The 18,095-nt window shown below is 47.2% G+C and overlaps 1 protein-coding gene and 1 pseudogene across 2 annotated transcripts in view; both read right to left on the reverse strand.

The window, feature by feature from the left end:
• The window catches only part of NPAS2 (neuronal PAS domain protein 2), a 162,818-nt gene that overhangs the window by 70,833 nt on the left and 73,890 nt on the right, over nt 1-18,095 (reverse strand). For both annotated transcript variants that reach the window (XM_063078202.1, XM_063078203.1), the window contains exon 3: nt 5,814-5,962. In XM_063078202.1, coding sequence (XP_062934272.1) covers nt 5,814-5,962 — 149 coding nt within the window. The remainder of the gene's footprint in view (nt 1-5,813; nt 5,963-18,095) is intronic.
• LOC134363220 (non-POU domain-containing octamer-binding protein-like) lies at nt 349-3,056 on the reverse strand (annotated as a pseudogene).

Consider the following 18,095-nt stretch of genomic DNA (forward strand, 5'->3'; position numbering starts at 1 on the left):
AGGGCTGGAAGGTGTAGGGTGAGAAAGCAGATAAAACAGAACGGACCAAACACGGAACGACCAAGATTAATGGGGCTCTAACTGGGTCCGTTTCGCCACGGGGGCCCTCAGCAATCCCATTTGAGACTTCAGGGATGCACCACACAATGATTAAAAACATACCACACAACCGATTGGTTAAACAGCACCCCTCCTGACGTCTGCCTCCAGCATATTCCCTAGGTAGTACAGGCAGGGAAGACCTTGCTGTCGGGACGAAGTCCTAACACTTTTCCAGGGTAGAATTCCGGTTAGTTCAAAAAGGGTCCTTCCTTTAAGGGTTTTGGGAACCCAGACACTGAAACTTTATTAGCATCGGCGACCTTTCTGTGGAGCACATTCAGCTGCACGAGCTGCACGGCCGAATGCAGGAGGGGTCCCACCAGTGCCCCAGTCCCTTCCACCGTGGCAGCCTGGCCAAAGCGTTCAGAGTCAATCCCAAGGTTCCGTCCGGCATCCTAGTGGCAGGCCCTGGGGGAGCTGGGGTGCCAGCTGGCACGGGAGCAGGGCACGGCACCGCTGCTGTTTATGCCACAGCACCTCCCAAAGCCATCTGACCCGTCCGTACCTCCTGCTCTCTCTCATCAGGGAACGTTCCGGGGAACCCCGCCTGCTGTCGCCGCCCCCTTTCTTCCCGGTGTCACGGCGCCTGCGCTGCTGCTCCTGCCTGAGCCCCGGTTGCTTTCGTTTTTGCACCTCTTGGCGGTGCGGCTCTGGCCCTCATCAGGTCCTGTCTCGTTAGCGGGAGCCGGTGCTGCGTGTCCAGCTCCGCACGAGCCTCCGCGATGGTGGCTGCACGTGGCCCTGCTGCTGCGTCTGCATCTCCGCGCGTGGCCCCCGCCACGGCCCACGAGCCCCATGCACAGGAGCCGGGCCGTGCAGACCTGCGTGGCCGCTCCGATCCCTGTGAAAGGGCTGGTTCTGTGTGACCAGCTTCTCTGCAAGTCCCGCTTCGTCCTCTGACTGCTCCACGGGCTCCTCTGTCACAGGTCGAGGAAATGCGCTTCGCAGGACGGAGCCTTCGCTGCGTCTGTCCAGAGCTTTCCGAGCCGCCGGCTCCCCCGAGACGCCAGCGATGGCTTTTCCTGAGGGCCTTCCTCGGTCATCCACATGACGACAGCCTTCTCCACCTGGCCAGGCACGGAAAAGTCTTCTTGCAGCAAGTCCGCGGGACACGTGCCGAGGAAGGTTCCGGACCACGAGATGCACGACGGCAGGCAGAGCGCACACGCCGCTGCTGTCCACGGGGTGGCATCTGTCCAGCTCCACCTCGGCCATCGCCACTGAGGGTCGTGTTTCCAAGCGGACAAAGCCAAAGCCTCTGCCCTTCTGCATGAAGACTTGGCCTGCCTTCCCGCTTTCTCAGCTGGTTTCCTCGTTTCCTCCTCAGGGACGTCAGGAGGAGACTGTCCGCAAAGAGACGGCTGCGTTGGGTGAAGGTCTTCTCTCCTGGTTTGCTAGGATTCTCAGGTCAATAGTTAAGCCTTCATTTTGGCTGCTGGCCTGTTGCCCGCTTGCAGGTATGGGTGGCGGCGGTGGCTGCTGTCGCCGCTGAGGGTGGCGTTGGTGGTGATGCTTCCCTGGAGCACGGTTTCGCTTCTCCGAGTTAGAGGCGTCATCGCTCTGCACTTGCGCACTGCTCCACCGACTCTCTCTCCCCAGAGTAAGGGCGATGCTACGTGGCCTCTCTCTGACTTCTAATAACACAGGTTGGTTTTGCCTGTTGGGACTTCATTCAGATGGAATGACACATTATGTACGTGATGTTTGTGAGATTCATCCATTTTCTTCCTGTGCTATGGCTAGTTCCTTTCATTGGTATGTAGTATTCCATCCCATGAATTTACCACTTGAATCTGTCCTTGAACCCATGTCTTTCTCAAATCATCCTCTCTCCCTTTTACTCTCCTTCAAACCCATTTCCTCTCAGTGCTGATCACACCTAACCTGCCTCTCACCTAGGATGGTACAAAAAAAATCAGAGAATAGTTAAGAGGGTTCTGGAGCTCTTAGCAAGCAAGAAGAGCAGAATTCTTTTTTCTTTAACCATGACACCAAATATAATAAAGTCAGAAATGTCAGAGTTATTGAGGAAATAATTATAGATCTGTGCTGATGGTGATGCTTCTCTTCCACTGAATATTTTCCTAGACAAGATGATTTCATGGATGAGGGCGCGGCTGGGACATTGGAAAGTTTCATTATACTTGTTATTCTTTCATTATTTCTTTGATAATTGCATATACCTATTAAAAAATGTGACAGTAATGATATATCCTTCTATTTTTTTCTAAAGCTGCCCAGGGGAGAGTAAAGAACATGTTAACTGCTTTTTGTTAAAAGTCAGAGAAGAGCAATCAAGCAGGATTGAAATAAAGTGTTGCAGCAGTATTTGATTGCTCCAATAATTTAATCAGAATGGTTATATTTCCTAAATAATGATTTAGCCAAATGAAATAGCAGGTTGGTTTGACTGCCAAAATATTTTGCGCAAATTACTCAAACTAGGTCAGTGCCACTGAGAAGCAGGACAGCTGTTAAATAGGACAGCTGGGATCAAGTTCGTGAGTATTACATTTGTGCTGGGCTCTGTCTGCTGTGGAATTCCAGAACTGTCAGATGTGGGCCCTGGAAAGGATTGGTCAGAAGAAACGCACCCTCCAAACACCGGGAGTGTCTGTCTCATCCCACCTGTTTCATCAGGCAAAGGCCTCTTCCACACCATCCCATTAAACGTGACCAGGATCACTCCTAGATTTCACTCATCTCTGGGATTTCATATCCAAAAGAAAGGAGAAAATCCATGGCATATCTTATGCAGAAATGTAGTGGTTGGACCAAAATTTAAGTTAAACAAAAAACAAGAAAACAAAAACAACCACTTTCCTTTCCTTCCAGTCCAAATGGACGTGGACTCCGCAGGCATCTGCAGCAGGTGAGAACAATGCAGGTTGGCATTTGTTCAGGGCCCACGGGAGCCAGGCGTAGTTCTCAGGGCTCTCTGCACAGTAACTCATTGGGCTTCACAGCAGCACTTTGAGTTAGTACAATGGCACCACGAGGCAACTGAGACACACGAGGTTAAGTCACTTGCCCAAGTCAGACGGCCAGGACGATGTGGAATCTAAACCCGGCAGCCTGTCTCCAGAGCCCACATTTTTATTGCCGCACTCTGTTGCCTCTCTGCAAGAGGGGATTGATGGGACTCATAGATATTTATATCACAGCCACACTATAGCTGTTCATGAGTGTGTCCACTTACACTACTGGTTCTCAGCCTTGGCTGCCCATTGGAATCACCCGAGAAGCTTTAAAAAAATAACATACAACCAGGTAACATCCCACAGACCAACGCATCAGAATCTCTGGGAGTGGGACCCCAGTGGTTTGCTAGAAGGAGCTTGTAACAGCTTGCAAGAGAGGACTGTTAAATTTTCAGGAGTTTTGCAAGCCAGTTGACATCAGGTTGGTAGCCTGAAATCAGCCATGGTAGGAGTATTTACACCACAGAAATGGGCAAACACTACAAATCAGGGCTTTTTGCTGTGGGGGTGGAGAGCCTTTTCCCAGCACACCACTGGGTAAGATGGGGGCATCAGTATTTTTAAAGCTCCCCAGGACTATGGATTTAGACATAAATAATCTCTTTCTGCCTTCATGCTAAAGAGAAACCACATGATAAGTAAGGAAAGATGATTAGGTGCAGGTAGTTGTTATAATTATTTAGCTATTTCCTCAATAATCTTTTAAGCATCCTTATTTTCTTAGCTTGGGAGAGAAATCTCCATCCTGGAATGCACACTTATTCTCTTTGAAGTAATCCATATTAAAATGAGAATCTGATCATGCTTCTTTGAAGCAGAATTTTGTGTCAACAGTATCTATTTTGGAGAGAAACCCTTAAATTATGTCAACAGCAGGGCACATTGGACATCCTCGTCCACATCCATCTATTAGTTCTATGAGGTGGGGCTGGCCTACACATTACGCCCTTCCTGCAGGACCGTCAAGCTGATTCAATGTAATTTTCTCCCAACACTAAGTCCCTTTGCTCATTCATACCTCTACAATATATCTGCCTTTGTGGATGGGAGTAGGGTAGGGAGGGCTGTAGAACAAGGAAAAATGTTCCTATTGGACAGGGAGATATTTACCCACCCCAGCAGTAGAGTTTCTGCCCCACTTTCCAGACTTTTATTTGACCACATACAGCCCAAAGACAGACTGTGCCTTGTTAAGGCACACCAGGAACAACCAGGAGGTGAGCAGCCCAGGGCACAAGTTATACCAGAATTTGAGGAGTTGGCTGTTAATTGCAATGTTCTCCTACAAAAAATTGCTCACTAAAATGTTACACATTGACCTACCATTTGACTCAGCAATTCCATTCCTAGGAATGAATATACTCAAGAGAAGTGAAAACATTTATCAACTCAAAAATTTGTATGCGAATGTTCATAGCAGCATTATTCAGAACAGCCCAAAATGGGAAACAACCCAAATATCCATCAGCTGAAGAAGGGATAATCAAAACGTGGTATATCCATACAATGGAAAAATTGTTTGTCCATAAAATGGAATGAAGTACTGACATGTGCTAAAACACGGATGCTCAGTGAAAGGAGCCAGACACAAAAGACCACATGTTACATGATTCCATTTGCATGAAATGCCTAGAGACAGAAAGTAGATGAGTGGTTGCCAGGAACTGGAGGGAGAGGGACACAGGAAGTGGCTGCTAATGGGCACAGGGTTTCTTTGCGGGATGATGAAATTAGATAGTGGTGATGGCTGCACAACCTTGTGAATATACTAAAAACATTGATCTCTGTGCTTTAAAATGGTGAATGTTATGGTATATGATGGAGTTTGGATGTGTTGTCCCCTCTAAAACCCATGTGGGAATCTGATCCCCAATGTGGCAGTGTTGGAAACTGATTGAGTCATGAGGGCGGATCCCTCATGAATGGATTAATGCTCTCCCTGGGGAGGGGGGATTAATGAGTGAGTTCTCGCTCCCTTAGTTCCGGCGAGAGCTCGTTGCTTAAAAAGACCCTGGCACCTTCTCTCTCTCTCTCTCTTCCTCTCACCATGTGATCTGCTTGTACCCGCCGGCTGCCTGCCACTTTCCGCCATGAGTAGAGGCAGCCTGAGGCCCGTGCCAGATGCAGCTGTCCCAGAATCGTAAGCCAAATAAACTTCTCTTTATAAATTACCCAGTCTCAGGTAGTTCTGTTATAGCAACACAAAACGGACTAATACAATATCTCAATAAAAATACAATGGATTTGACATGAAGTAAATGAATTGTTTTCAGTTTTTTTTTGTTTGTTTGTTTTTGTTTTTCCATGGTGTATCTCAGAAGACCAAAGAGTTTAGGGGCTGTGGCAGAGAGGGATGAAAAAGCCAGTACAGTGGGACCCCGTGGAAAATGAGGACTCGGGTACCACATCTGTTCAGAGCTGAATGAAAAATGCTTGCTCCAGAGATTTTTGATCCAGAAACTCCCACTATGAGTGCCATTCCTCTTGGGCTGGGTGCTACCTGTGAGGCTGCTCTGTACTCTCTCATCTGGCTAATAAAGCAATTCGGGAGGTGAGTGTCCTCTCTCCAACGTGCAGGAGATGGGGTTATTCTAGAGGTCAGGGTGCTTTGACTGGTGAGGTTGGGCCTTGCTGGGAAGAGAGAACTAACCAGGAAGACCTGACAGATGAAGTCACCAGCACACGGGAAGGGCAGGGCGGAACAGAAACGGAGAGAAGTGTAGCCTTTACCATTGTGTTTCTGCAAAAATCCAATGACCTTTTCCAGCACGGTGGTTTTGTCCATTTTTCGCGTGTTGCCAGGGAGCATGGAGCTAAGCTCTTTGATGAGAACATTGAACTGGTCCCGACGCTTCTTCTCAGACTTGTTTCGAGAAGCTCTGTAAACACAACACACACAGGTTACTGGAACATTCCACTTCCATAAAGGCCTTGTTATGCAACGGAGGTGTTTTCTATCAGAGGCGTTCTATTGTGATCATCTTATCGAAAACTCTTTCAGGGAGGTAACATTAGCCACATTTCAGAGCTGAATAATGGGGATAGGAAAATGTTTTGCTAGACTCTTGGCCACAAAGAGAGACAGCATTAGTAATAAGTTCTGACTCAGACGCAAAGTCTTACACAGATTAGCTCCATCCCAGATGCTGCTCACTCTGAATTTGTAGAGTTTTAACCTTCAGAGAGCAGACGGCACATTATCTATGAAGATGGCTGCAGCCCAGAGGAACTGGCTCTGAGAGCCCTTTCTCAGGCTCAGACCATGTCCCCTCCAACCCAGAACACCCAGCCTGGTGCCAAGTCATGGGTGGCCCGGGGTTCTGAGTGTGCCACCCAGGGCATATATCCCTGCCCCTCTCTGAGCAGCTCATTCTGTCGGGACGTCATGGCATTCCCTACAGGAAACAGTCTGCGAGCCATGCAGACTCAGAGTTAATGAATGACAGCGAGTGCATGTCGCTGTCAAGCTGCTGAGAGCAGCTGAACCCTCTTCAAAATGACATGGAAGAAACTCAAATGCATATTAGTAAGTCGAAGAAGCCAGTCTGAAAAAGCTACTTACTGTATGATTCTAACTACGTAACATTCGGGGAGACGCAAAACTACGGAGACAGTAAAAAGATCAGCGGCTGCCGGGGATTCGGGAGGGATGAATAGGTGGGGGTACAGAGGATTTTTAGGGCAGTGAAACTATTTGGTATGATACTAGAATGGTACGTACATGTCATTACACATTTGTCCAAACCCATAGATTGGACACCACCAAGAGTGAACCCTAATATAAACTATGGATTTTGGGTGATCATGACTTGTCAACGTAGGTTCATCAGTTGTTATAAATGTACCGCTCTGGTGAGGAGGCCGTGCATGTAGCAAGGGCAGGGGTTTATGGAATATCTCTGTGCCTTGCACTCAATTTCACTCTGAACCTAAAACTCCTGTAAAAAGTTTATATAAAACAAAATGATATTCTACACTGTGCACCTACTGGAGAGAGCAAGTGAAGCTGCTCAGTTTGAGGGGAGGGGACCTTCCCAGAGCCACCGAGGAAGTCTAGGATCCCTGGGGACTTGAATAGGGAATCACGCTCCAGGGGCTGCTCTGGACAGACAAGCCAAGGAACACGCAACGCAGGAAGCCCTCCGCCAGCAAGCCCAGGAGGCAGCACTGCTGAGGGCCTGATCTTCAATGCACACACAGGCCTTTCATCCATCATCAGCTTATCTGAAGGTGACCCAGGGCTGGGAAAGCTGATCCACCCCTCCCAAATTCACCCAAGACAGACTTGTTCCAGAAAGTCAGCTCACTGAGAGAGGGCAGGGCCACAGGGCAGAGCTGGTAGTGCCTGGTCTGCTTGCTGGTGCAGGAACGCCAGGGCCTGGGGTCAAGGTTCCCAGGGGAGCTGGTCACTCATCAGGAGGCTCCCGGCCAATGTGTGGTCAGGACAGAGGGTGCTGGTGGACTGTGATTCACCTCCCTCGGGCTAGGTATCAATATCTATAGGTATCAGTGTCAAGAAGACTTTGCTTCCCCAAATAGCCCTTGAAACATAAGAACACATTCCAAATATCCTTTCCCTAGACACCACAATGACCACAACCACTCTGTTCGCTCCTGCTGAACCACACGTGACTTGTTTTTATTTCAACACACAGGTTCACAACCCATCTTATACTGATTATATCTCAGTTTGGGCTGTTTCCTGATAATATCTGAGCAATTCTTCAGAGCTCACCTCAAGAGTGTGGAGATCAGACTTTCCCAAGGGTCTTTTCCTTTTCCTTTATTTTTTTTAATGATTACCAGTAAGGGGATCTTAACCCTTGACTTGGTGTTGTCAGCACCACGCTCTCCCAAGTGAGCTAACCGGCCATCCCTATATAGGGATCTGAACCCGTGGCTTTGGTGTTATCAGCACCACACTCTCCCAAGGGAGCCATGGGCCGTCCCCTCTTTTCCTTTTTTTTGACTCTTCCCTGCTTCCTATCTTCAGTTCTCGGATCTTGGGTTAAGAGATTTCTGCAAAAGCTGTGTTCCTAGCTGAGCACCGTCTTTACAGGGGCTGAGTGCATCACAGACTGCCGGCAGGTGCGGCTGTGAGATGCTGAGGTGCCTTGCTGCTAATCCAGGGGAAAAAGCACAGTGTTCAAACACAGGGGAGAGAAGAAAGGAAGCCTTAACTTGCTGAGTGACTGTCTATGCATTATAAATAATTTTTTGGCCTAGATTTTAAAGAGTGACACACAACCTCCTTAGCCAAAAAAAGCTCTGTTCCTGTCCTAGTTTGCCCATTATAAATTATTTGTGAGTCGATAACACCCAGCTCATTATTGCTCTGTTCTCTTCTTCAATGGGTGTAACGATGACAGCCATGGCCTGGCAGAGAATCTGAGGAAGGCTCATATCATTAGTGACAAAAACACAAGCTTGTTTCCGTCAGCCTCTGCCTGGGACACACTGTGGTATCCACTGGAAATTGGTCAGCATCAGCTGGATCCACAGCTCTGAGGCAAGAGAAAGAAAACGAGCTTCAAATGACCTTATTTCCAACAGGGAGGTCTGCTCAGCAGCCCCGAGACCCACACACAAGGCTCTGGGGCCACAGGTTGACAGACACCTAAACAGTCAGCCTTTCAGTATTTTTTAAAGGCATTATTTACATTCAATAAAATTCTTTCATTTTAAGTGTATGGCTTGATGAACTGTGGTAATTATGTAACCAGCACCAAAACCAAGATGTACAACAGATCTCCCATCCTGAAGGGTTTTTTTATGTGTCTTTGCTACTGATCTCCCAACCACAGCCATGGGCAACCACTGAGCTGCTATCAATTTAGTTCCACCTTTTCTAGGATTTCACATGAACGGAATCATACAGCATATAATCTTTGAGTTTCATCTGGCATAAAGTTTTTGAGATTCATCCATCATTGCACATATTAATATTTCATTCCTTTTCACTGCTGACTTGTATTCCATTGCACACACATGCCACATTTGGGTTGTTTCCAGTGTGGAGGTATTAAAAATAATGAATATCTGCATACTCATGTGCATCTCTCTGTGTAGACACAGGCATTCCTTGCCAACACTTGGTATTGTCAGTCTTTCCTTTTACTTTAGCCATTGAAATGTTATCTTTTTGTGGCTTGAAGAGTTGTATTTTTCTGATGACTAATGATGTTGAACATCTTTCCACATGCTTAATGGCCATTCATATATCTTCTTTTGTGAAATGTCTGCCCATTTTTCAACTGGGTTGTTTGTCTTTTTACTGAGTTTAAGAGAGAGAGAGAAAAAGAGAGACAGGGAGAGTGACAGCAAGGAGGAAGAGTGTGTGTGCGTGTACTAAATACACATCAGTGCAAGCCTCCCCCTCTGACTTCTGAGTGCAGGACTCACAGAGGCCCAGCTTATCTTTTCTGAAGTGTCTGTCACTGGACGTCATGGGAAGTGCGGGTCTGGTTACACAGGTAACATTTGCTGGGCACTTACTATGTCACAGGTACAATGTTAAATACTTTACACATATTAATTCCTTTAATCTCACAATGACCCTTTAAAGTAGGTTTTACCATCCTTCCCATTTCACAGGCGAAGAAGCTGAGACACTGAGAGGCTTGTAACTTGCCAACACACACAGCTAGGACGTAGGGGCACAGGCTAGCTCCAGGGCCCACCGTGACATGCGCACTCTCCTGCTCTGCTACAGCTCCCCTAAAATCACTGTGGTGGGACCCATTACAGAGCTACGTACCCAGGGTTCTGGGAGCACAGAACGGAGAGTGACTAATTCTGGCTGCTTGAGTTTATAACACAGAAGCTAAACACACCCTGCAGAAAAACGGCACTGCTCACAAACAGCATGATGGTGTTTTGTGCCTCACTGGGGAAGAAAACTGCAGGAAACCACCAAGGGAGATTGAGACCCCAGCCCCAGCTCCTAGGAGGAGTGACCTTTCCCATTGCCGTGGTCATCTGTGATTGCCAGTATTGCCGCCCACCACATACTTCTGGTTTTTCTTCCAGACAGAGCAGGACTGTACTTCCCTGTCTCTAGAAGTGACACGTGGACACATAACTCTCCTGGGTCTAGGAAAGGTGGGCATGAATGGCACGTGTCCATTCCAGGTAGAAGCATGCAGAGCCAATGTAAAATCTGCCACGTTCCTTTCTCCTACCTTGGCAATGGGAGAGGGGAAGCCTCTCCCAGCCTCGGCCCCCCAGTGAGGACGTCTTATAGCAAGGGCCCCAGCAGCCCTGTGATGAACATGTAGGGCTTACTGAGATTTGGGGGTTGTTTGTTACTACAGCACAACCTAGCCTATCTGGATGGATACAGTCGAGGACGGAGGCAGAAAGTCACCCACAGGGTTGAACCCAAGGATCCCTTTACTAAGTGCGATATACACAGTCCTTAGTTATTTTGTTTTGACATTTAAAAAATATTGTGCTGTCATCAGAAAGTTTCCATGGTTTCTGATGAGAAATTCACAGTGCTATTTAGATCTGCCCCATGTGGCCAGTCTTGGCCCTTGGGTGGTGGTCTATCCTGAAGTTCAGACCTGAAAGTCTACGGTATGCTACTCAAGATCAGATCCACCCATACTCAGCTCGGGGGTGAGCCCGGGAACTCACAACCAACTTTATAGGGTCACTTTCTTGAACTGCCCCCTCTCTGAGATCTGCCTAGTACATTCTGATTCCTGGGGCTCCCTTTTCCTTCTTTTGGCCAGAAAGCTGGGTCTTATTTTATCCTGCTCTGTCTCCTGCTTCCCATGTCTGCACCTTTATCTGGGGCTAAGCAGTAGGAAGACAGAGAGGGAGGGGAAAAAAGCAACAGGTTTCATCCCACCCTCTTGGAACTACAGCTGCTCTGACTGGAGAGGTGAGTTACCCTCCCTCTACCTTTTAGGTTCCATGGGGATCCCCACTGATGCTGTCGTCAGAGTATTACAGGATGCAAGGAAATAGAGAAAAGAACAAAATAGGGAAGATTTCACCTCCCTCATTTGAGCCTTAGGAAACCCTGTTCTTGCTCCTCAAGCCAGAACTAGAGGGCTGCTCCCGGTGCTCTCCCTGTCAGCACAGATGTGCCTGCTTCTGGGTCGGGGCTTCACTGAGTCTAGGCTCGGGGATACTAGACGGGAAATTTCTAGTACTTCCTCAATCCTCCCCCCACCATCTACTTTCCAGAGTCCTCAAATAGCTGTTCCATGCATTCTGTCCAGGCTTTATAACCACATTCAGTGTGATGGACTCCATCTTATCCAGATCTAGAACCCCCATATATCTTTCCATACTTTTTTAGTGAGTTTGTAAAAGACCCATCGGAATCAAAAGGTGGGAGCACAGATTCCGAAAGGCTGGTGGCCGGGGCTGTAAACAAGACCCTTTTGCAGGAAAGTGTATGGGGTGAGTTGGACGGTAGTGACTCTTGACGAAACAGACTCTTTATGAAACCTACTTCTGGGTGGCTCTTGCAGAACAAAGAGAATGATAGATGAACTGGGTAGGCTCGTCTTCCCTTGGCATTAGTGTATTGCTTCTGGGATGAGCTAACATTAAAAAAGCATCAAAAAGAAGCAACCACTGCATAGCCAACATGGAATTTTATTAACCTAAAAAACTACTCTCCTGCACTTCCCTACCCACTGAGGGTAGGTTTGGGCAACATACTGGCCTAGCTAGGACACAGGGGGCAGGGACTGAAGTGTAGGTCTCCAGAGCTCTGAAGTTCCAGAGGAGGGTTGTACTTGCAGCTAAGGATCTAGTAGAGACTTAGCACAGCAGCCCCTCACTCTTACGAGGGGACTGTGCTTATGATATGTGAGGAGGACTAAAGGAAGCAGAGGCACCACATGAGGCAAGGCGGCAGAGGACCACGGTCCCAAGGTAAAGTGTCGTGGAGGAGAGACACGTGCACATACGTGCACATGCACATGCGCAAGTGCGCACGCGCGCACACACACACACACACACACACACACACACACACACACACACACACACACACACCCCTTGGGTTTCTCCAGCAGATGGAACCTCGACGGTCCTTCTCTCAGGGGACTTCATGAAACAGATGCGTATTTTATACGCTATACTTGATGCTGCTCTTTGCTCCATCTTGGTAGGGAAATGGCCACAGGTGTGCACATAGCGTGCAAGACTGGACTTCACACCCAACTGCTCTAGAGGCGTGGTGTGTGGCTGGGCTGGCGATCAGGTCCTTCCAAGGAGCCTGCAGCATAGATGAGGAAGGGAGATGCTAGACTCCCCTCATGCCGGGAGAGGCCTTGGTGAGTCTGAGCACGCAGGTGAATGTGGACACACACCCCAACGTCTGTTTCTTTGGTCCTCTCTCTTCCTTAAATTCACAAGGATGTGTGGACAGTGGTGCAGGTGAATTTTAAACATCACCAAAAGTCCCTTAAAAATCACTGTATCAGGACTCCTCTCTGTGAGCCAGATCGGAAATGAGAACAAAATCAGTGAAAAGAGAAAAAAAAAAAAATTTATCATCACGAGTAGGTTCTTTCTTTCAATCCATCTCATGTGTATTCTGGTCTGGCTGGCAAAGTCTTCAGCATAAACATCTCAGCATCCACTGGGAAACTATCCCCAACACCTAACAGACTTCCACACTGCTGGGATGCTTTTCCTGATGTTTAATCCCAAGGCTGCTATCTTTGAAACTGGCCCCACCAATTCTAGTTCTGTTAATTGAGTAAACAGGATGTGGGGGGTGGGGAGTGGGGACTGAAGATGCTCTCTGAATCAAATGCCTTTGGTCAAATGAAGTGAACGCTGATAAAATCAAATGCTTCCCAACAAATTCAAATGCTGAGACCAGAGCCAGTGCAGGAAGCACTAGCCTCTCCCCTGGTGCCAGAGAGCGTTTGAACAACAGGTGTAATAAGTAGTGGAGCTCACGGCTTCCTGTGAGGCATCTTATCCACATTCCTAGTCACCACCGGAAGCTGAAGGCTGGTTGGGGGGATCTGGAGAATGGGCAGGGAGAGGCTTAGTGGAAGGAGCACAAGCCAAGGCTTCAGAAGATGCGAGACCTCGTCCTGGCTCTGCTGCCTGAGCCAGGACAGAGGGGCGAGGCTCTCCCACCTGCATAGGCCTCAGTTTCCTCCTATAAAATAGTGATTTTAACACAGAGAATTTAAAATTCTCTGAAATTTCCCCCATCAGAAAATGGGTTCCAATTCTCCTCTCCCTGAATACAGGCTGGCCTTGGTGACTTGCTTCTAGTGAACAGAACGCAGCAGTGACACTGTCTGGCTTCCGAGGCCAGGTGTCAAGAGGAGGTGCAGCTTCCCCCATCTCTCTCTCTCTCACACTGCTTGCCCTTGAACTCAACCCTATGTTGTGAGGAAGCCACACCTCCATGTGGAAAGCCACCGTCCCAGCGGAGGTCCCAGCTGACGCCAACGTCAACTACTAGGGACTGAGCATGTCTTCAGATGGTTCCAGCCCACCACCTCTGAGCCGCCCTAGTGGATACCATGTGGAATGAGACAAGCATCCTCGAGTCCGGTAAGCCAAGGCCTACCCTAGTTGAAGATCCATGAGCAAAATCAATGCCATTGCTTTATCCCTCAGGTCCTAGAGTAGTTTGTTACTCACCACCAAATACCCAGAATAATAATGCCTGAAATCAAGACTCATTGACGCCTGAGGTTTCTCCTGGATTGGGAATTCCAGCATATCTAACCAGTCCACATTATGGGATAAAACAGAAACTGGTAAGGGTGCAGGACTAGTCCTCCCAAATCTGAGTCTTGTAAACTGAGCAAACGGAACCCGTATAGGCAGCTTATCCAGACTAGGGTTCAGCCTTCTTTTGTAGTCTCCACTGTTCCTGAAACCAAAGGGGTGGTTGCAGAACGAGGTCGAATTTCTTGTAGAACTGGAATACACCCAACAGGTGCCCATAGTCAGCATGTGAGGAGATAACTGAGGCACGCGATGCTCAGAGGCATTAAATGAGTGTCCTCTCATTGAGACAGTCCTGGCCACGATAGGTGAGCTTTTCTAAAGAGTGAATTAGAGTCAGATCACCCACAAGAACAAAGAGCTTATGAGAGTAGTCCTGTTAACACTAAATGGAAACGCAGAGAAAAAGCTGATGGGAAATACACCAAAATATTAACGGTGGCTGTCTCTCTGCCTCTTTAAACATTTCAGTATTTTTCAAATGTTGTTTTGGTACGTTTTATATATAAGAAAAGGTACAAAAATGGTGGAAATAAAGCCTATACATCTACTACATAAGATGGCACTGGTCAAAGGGTCTTCCGTGGAAAATCGTGAAGAATTACTTCGAGAAAGGGGAAGGATCATGGCCAGAGAAGATTATTTTGTTGTTACAGATTGAGTATCACTTATCCGAAATACTTGGGAACAAAAGTGTTTTGGATTTCAATTTTTTTCCAGGTTTTGGAATATTTGTATTATACTCACCGGGTGAGCATCCCAAGTCTGAAAATCCAAACTCTGAAATGCTGCAATGAACATTTCCTTTGAGCATCATGTTGGCATGCAAAAAGTTTCAAGCTTTGGAGCGTTTTAGAGTTTGGATTTGGGATGATTAACCTGTACTATATTTTGTTTTACCAGATAATTTTTTTTTTTTTAAATTCAGGGTTGCATAAACTTGAACGGATTTTTGTTTGCTTACTTGCTCATTGTAGTCTTAGCACCTTTAATGTGCTAAGGAGCCCTGAAATTCTACGAAAAGGAAGGAACAGTAAATGCATGATCCAAACTTGTGGGGGGAATTTCCTGAGATTAGTATGCCCCAGGATAAATTCTGGGTAATTCTGGCATAAAGCAACATCCACTTAAAGTCAGTGCAGTCCCCTGCCAAGCGCAGGTGCACACCTCATTTCTATAATTCAGGCAGCATCCCGGTACACTGAGACAGAGGGGGTTGGGGACACTACTGAGCTCAGAGCCTTCAGCAGTTCGATGCAAGAAGATAATGTCATCTGGGTATGTGGGGAGCAAAGGGACCCCACATGGGGCAAGACGGGGGGCAGGCTGGTGCCACCCTCATCTCACGGAGAACTTGAGAAACTCGGTATGATTTCTACTGCAGAGACTTGGGGAAGTGTTTGGGGTGACTGAGAGCAGCTGAGGCTGTTCTATTCTCCTGAGATGTAACAGGCACATCTTTACTCTTAACCACAGTTATCAGAAATGTCTGGGCCCAAATGGGAAGCTAGCCTAATTTCACAGTGACTCTTAGTTAATGGTCACACGAGCAGCATTTAACTGGAGCATGATCCTCAGGAACTCGTCACCAAAATTCTCAAAAGGAATGTTAAGCCTTTACTAAAAAGGCAGCATTTTCAAGATGGTAGACTTCTGACTATCTTTTTCAATTTAAAATTTATTGAAATTATTGAAAGGGCTTTTAGTAAATTTGCCTTTGCCACAGACGTCCCCAGAGAGGTTCTGGATCTCCCTGAGCTAAGACATTCCCAAGTTCTAAGCCCCCAGGCACACTCCTCTCCTCTGACGACAATTCTTAGCCAACCGAAGGACCCCAGCAGGGTAAAAGCCGAGAGCCCCCAACAGAGGGAGGCCCCTTTTCCATTCTCCAGTTTACTGGGCAACAGGAAGAATTAGCATTCTGCCTGCAAGTACAGTTCTACTTTTCCCTTTGTTTTGAGAACAGAATCACTCATCTGGAAATTGCAGGGTAATAGAAACGAATTGCCAGTCCTGTTACCTCCCGTGTTCTTGTGATGCCTGCTGCTGCCTTAATCACCCAACAAAACTAACAGGAAGGAAGGACCAACATTTTTTCACAGCCACTTTTTCCCTGTGTAGGAGCTTATGATGATGGACATTAAAACCCAATCTAAAGCATGAACGAAAAATCACAGCAACATAAGCAGGGCAGGCTGCAGCTGGGAGCATCGGCCTTCAGTGCTGGGACCAGGCTTTTTCATTCTGCACGGTGCCCGCACACAGGGGCACTCGGCAAGCGTGCAGGGAGCTCAAGTCCTCCAAGTTGGCTACGATCTTCATCGATGGGCCTTTCCTATCGGATCTACAGAATTTACATCCAAAGAAATGATACAAACGAAACGTGATCAGAATCTCTTCTTAACCATGTTACTGTCCCCAAAAGAGCAGTTGGCTGAGAAGGATGAGCTTATAAATTTTGACCACCATCCTGGCTTTGCCTAACACAGACTCTGCAAAATATGTTTTTTTCTCCTTTATGCTTATTTTTGTGGATGCCTCCCTAACTTGCCTGAAAGCTCTTTGTGGGCTGGCAATTCTATGTATCTATCCTCTTCCATGGCTTCCACTTGCCCACCACGTTACTTAGCAAATGCAGGCAGATGGTCTCGGTCATTGGCCCACCTCAACAAACTACTCCATTTCCTATTTCTTTATCTAGGGGGACAGAAGAAATAACAAGCTGCTGAACAGCTAAAGCGTTTCCCTCTGAAATATCTGCTTCTGCAAAATGGCATGTACAGGCCTCTTGTTTGTTGTGTTTGATCTGCTCTCTCTTGTCTGAGACACTGCATCGGTGTTGAGACTAAAGATTAGGGTCAAAGAATAATAAAATGGTTTAGTTTGTCTTCCAGAACTAGCACTCACTCTCTCCAAAACCCCCAGAATCAGCTAATCTTGCCTGACACTCTTGATTCTCAGGAACAAAAGGCAGCAGGGTTATGGAAACAGAACTTCACAGCTGACTGGAGAGATCACGTACTCATTTAATATTGCAAAGTATAGACACGAGCTTTCTTCGGAAGGTGAGAATTCCCACCAGCACTTCCTGTCCCTATCCCTTGAGCATGTTGGCGAGTCACAAGGAGCAGCTTCCATTTACTGAAGGTCATAGAAATAGTGAGGAGCCCAGACTTTAGAAGCTGATGCCTGGGTCTGAATCCCTCCCTGTGACTGACTGGCTGTGCAAACCCTGAGCCTCAGGTTTCTCAGTTGCAAAACGGGACTGCTAACAACCTATATCGAGGGGGTGTCGTGACACTCGGAGAGTTACCACATGTCCAATGCTCCAGGCACACTGTGAGTGCTCCCTAAGTTGTAGCTTTTCTCAGGAGCACTGTGCATGCTGCACTGTGCCGGTGCTTAGACACAGCTGCATTTCATTCCTGCAATAACCCTATGAAGAAGTGGCTACTATTATTATCACCCCCACTTGACAGAAGAAGAAAATGAGGCTAAGAGAGGGTTAGTAACTTGTCCAAGGTCAGACAGTAACAGTGTCAAGAATCAAAGCTCGGTTTGTCTGATTCTAAGCCTGTGCACTTCCTCCCCATCACACTGCTTCCTGGATGACCACACACACACACACACACACACACACACACACACACACACACACACACACACACACACACACACACACACACACACACACACACACACACACACACACACACACACACACACACACACACACACACACACACACACACACACACACTACATCACATCAGAATTAGAAAGACACGCTTATGACTGGAACACAAACTGGCAAACTGTGAACTTCACCATCTAGGGATTCCAAATATCTCTCCATCAACCTGTTTCCTTCTTGAGTACAAGGACATGTTTTTTTAGCCTCTTCCCTAAAGAAAACAGCCTACAGTTCTGAACACACAATAGGCGCTCAATTAATACTTGCTGGATTTACATGGAAATTCACAGAAGAAAGTGGAACTGTGCCCTGGTTCAGAATACTTGATCAAAGAACCCAAACATGCCATGAATTCCCTAAAGCTTTGAATGCCTTGCCTAACACAAAGCACGCTTTCTGTGGACAATGAGAGTTTTGATCTCAAGCTAAACATTTTTAATCTCATCAAAGATATCCTGTGAGTGAAAATACCTCACGTGAGGCCTCCAGGGGGGATTAGGGGAAGGACCTCCCATGTTGTTGCTATAAAACCTGCAGAACTAGAGGCTTTGAAATGGATACAATCCTAGGTTTGTGTTTGTTGTTTCTGTTTT

This window comes from Cynocephalus volans, chromosome 14 (genome assembly GCF_027409185.1).
Source record: "Cynocephalus volans isolate mCynVol1 chromosome 14, mCynVol1.pri, whole genome shotgun sequence".
NCBI classification, from domain to species: domain Eukaryota; kingdom Metazoa; phylum Chordata; class Mammalia; order Dermoptera; family Cynocephalidae; genus Cynocephalus; species Cynocephalus volans.